General features: G+C 40.4%; 1 protein-coding gene across 1 annotated transcript in view; it reads left to right on the forward strand.

The window, feature by feature from the left end:
- The first annotated feature begins 399 nt into the window (after positions 1-399).
- LOC125044070 (zinc finger protein OZF-like) overlaps positions 400-2,500 on the forward strand; it is a 2,522-nt gene continuing 421 nt past the window's right edge. The window contains exons 1-3 of the mRNA XM_047640516.1: positions 400-762; positions 1,150-1,260; positions 2,370-2,500. The exon at positions 2,370-2,500 is cut by the window's right edge and continues 421 nt beyond it. Of these exons, the coding sequence (XP_047496472.1) occupies positions 400-762; positions 1,150-1,260; positions 2,370-2,500 (605 nt within the window). The remainder of the gene's footprint in view (positions 763-1,149; positions 1,261-2,369) is intronic.

Consider the following 2,500-nt stretch of genomic DNA (forward strand, 5'->3'; position numbering starts at 1 on the left):
ATTATCATTATCATTATTATCATTATTATCATTATCATTTCCATAATCATCATTATTATCATTATTATCATTATTATCATTATTATCATTATTATCATTATTATCATTATTATCATTATTATCATTATTATCATTATCATCATTATTATCATTATTATTATTATCATTATCATTATTATCATTATCATTATTATCCTTTCCATTATCATTATCATCCTTTCCATTATTATTATTATCATTATTATCCTTTCCATTATCATTATTATCACCTAATATGACCGAGTTCCCTTCACAGTGCCTTATTAAGGTCCTCGTTCCCACCCCTCAGGGTCACGTGAAAGCTCCCTATATAACTTTCAGATCAGACAAAAAGTCATCAGTTGTTTCCGAGATTCCAAGATGATTCACAAGTCCCATACCACCGCCCAAAGGTCCTTCAGGTGCCACGTGTGCGGCAAAGTGTTCGGTCAAAAGGGCCATCTGCTGATTCACAAGAACGTCCACGCGGAGGTGAGGCCCTTCGGATGCGACACCTGCGGCAGGCGCTTCACTCAGAAGGGCAACCTCCTTCGGCACTCGCTCTTGCACACCAACGAAAAGTCCTTCGGATGCGGCATCTGCAGGAAGTTCTTCGTGCAAAAGGCTCATTTGGTGAAGCACGTCGTGGTGCACAGGCAGAGGCTGGCTGCCCTTAAAAGGTGTCGGCGGAGGGAGGCGTCCGAGCGAGGGTCTTCCGCTGAGGAGACCTCCCTCAGGTGCAAGGTCTGCGGATTGCAGTTCAGACGGATTTTCATGCTGATGGAACACCTGAAAGCCCAGCATATTCTGGGAAAGGGAAGGAATTAAGGTGCTAAGTGCGCCAGCTCTCCTTTGTGCATAAATGCATTAGACAGTTCTTATGCCAGTGAAAACAGATTATTAAAGATAATGAAATCTTTAACGTGTGTCATAAATATAATTCTTATCTTGAATGTAGAGTGACACAGATTCAAAGTATACATACACACACAATACCGACGCTTTATTGTTTTCTTATCGAAGAATCGAGAACGGTGGTTCTCTAAAGAACTGATATAGATAGATAGAGAGAGAAAGAGATAACGGAAGGAGAGCCTCTCCTGAACCTCCCTGTGAGCATCCTAACACTAGGCGTCATGCAGCATGACCAGACGGCCTGATGCCTCCGTAGAATTCATCGGGAATTCTACGGAGTTTAGCCCAGGCAGGAATCGTTGGCCATCAGAGAAGGCGGAGAGACACGCAAGACGTGGAGACACGAAAATGTCTGTTGGAAATGTTCTATTCTACTAATATTTATAAGTTTCGTTAAAATCGGGGAGGTAATTTTATTCATAGATGCCAGGGGGCGCGGAGGGAAGGACAGATTACTAGAGGAGGCGCGGTAATGTTCAGCCTAAAGAGTCATCTGATGATTCGCAAGAAGGTGAGGGAGGTGAAAGAAGTGAGGCCCTTCGGGTGCAACACCTGCGCTTCACTCAGAAGGGGAACCTCCTTCGGCACCCACTCTTGCACTCCAACGAAAAGCCCTTCGGATGCAGGATATATATATATATATATATATATATATATATATATATATATATAAACACTAGTAAGTGTGAAGTACGTTGATAATACGCCATGTAATGAAACAATTATAGAACTGCATGCGCGTATATTCCAAAGCCTACACATATAACTAACGTATTCCTAACGTAAAACCATCTTTTAGCAATATTACCTTATCTGATTATCTCTCTAAAAGGATTTCGTAATAATAACAAATTTTGTTGACCGATCACAGGAATCTTTGCATTCCAATGGGCAAAAATGTGAATACCTGATACACTTTAAACTTGTGTCAAAGAAACAAGGGCGGCGATTCTTATTGTAATCAAAGATAAGAACAACTGCAATTCTTGACTATTTGTTAGAAATTGAGAGGTCAACCATTATCCTCCATTTCTACTGTGAAGGTTTTATGTTTTTAAATGATGTTCTTTGAAGTAAGGATACATATTTGCGCTGCTTGGGATTAACAATATGATTACATATTTTGTAAGTTTGTCGCGATTGAATATGAAGCATAGGAAACAAATGGAGACGGGAATACCATGAAAAAGAAATAGTGAACATAACCATATAAGAACTGAAAACGTTCTCTTTACGTTCATCTCGGGACAGTGTACCTTTTTAAGCAACAAGTGTTTACAGCCGGCAAATTGCAAGATTCTCACGCAAAGCTTAGAACAAAATCAAAACTTTGGTATTTTAAACTATTCTTTTTCGCTCTCTATCTTCCGGAGAAGCATTACCACTTACAGAAGTGACAAATGACTGTTCTTAACTTAACCGAGTTCCCGTCACAGTGCCTTATTCCGCGATCTCGTTCCTCAGAGTCAGGTGAAAGCTCCCTATATAACTTTCAGATCAGACAGAAAGTCATCCGTTGCTTCCGAGATACCAGGATGAGTCGCAAGTCCCATACCACCGCCCAAAG

This window comes from Penaeus chinensis, chromosome 35 (genome assembly GCF_019202785.1).
Source record: "Penaeus chinensis breed Huanghai No. 1 chromosome 35, ASM1920278v2, whole genome shotgun sequence".
Taxonomy (NCBI): Eukaryota; Metazoa; Arthropoda; class Malacostraca; order Decapoda; family Penaeidae; genus Penaeus; species Penaeus chinensis.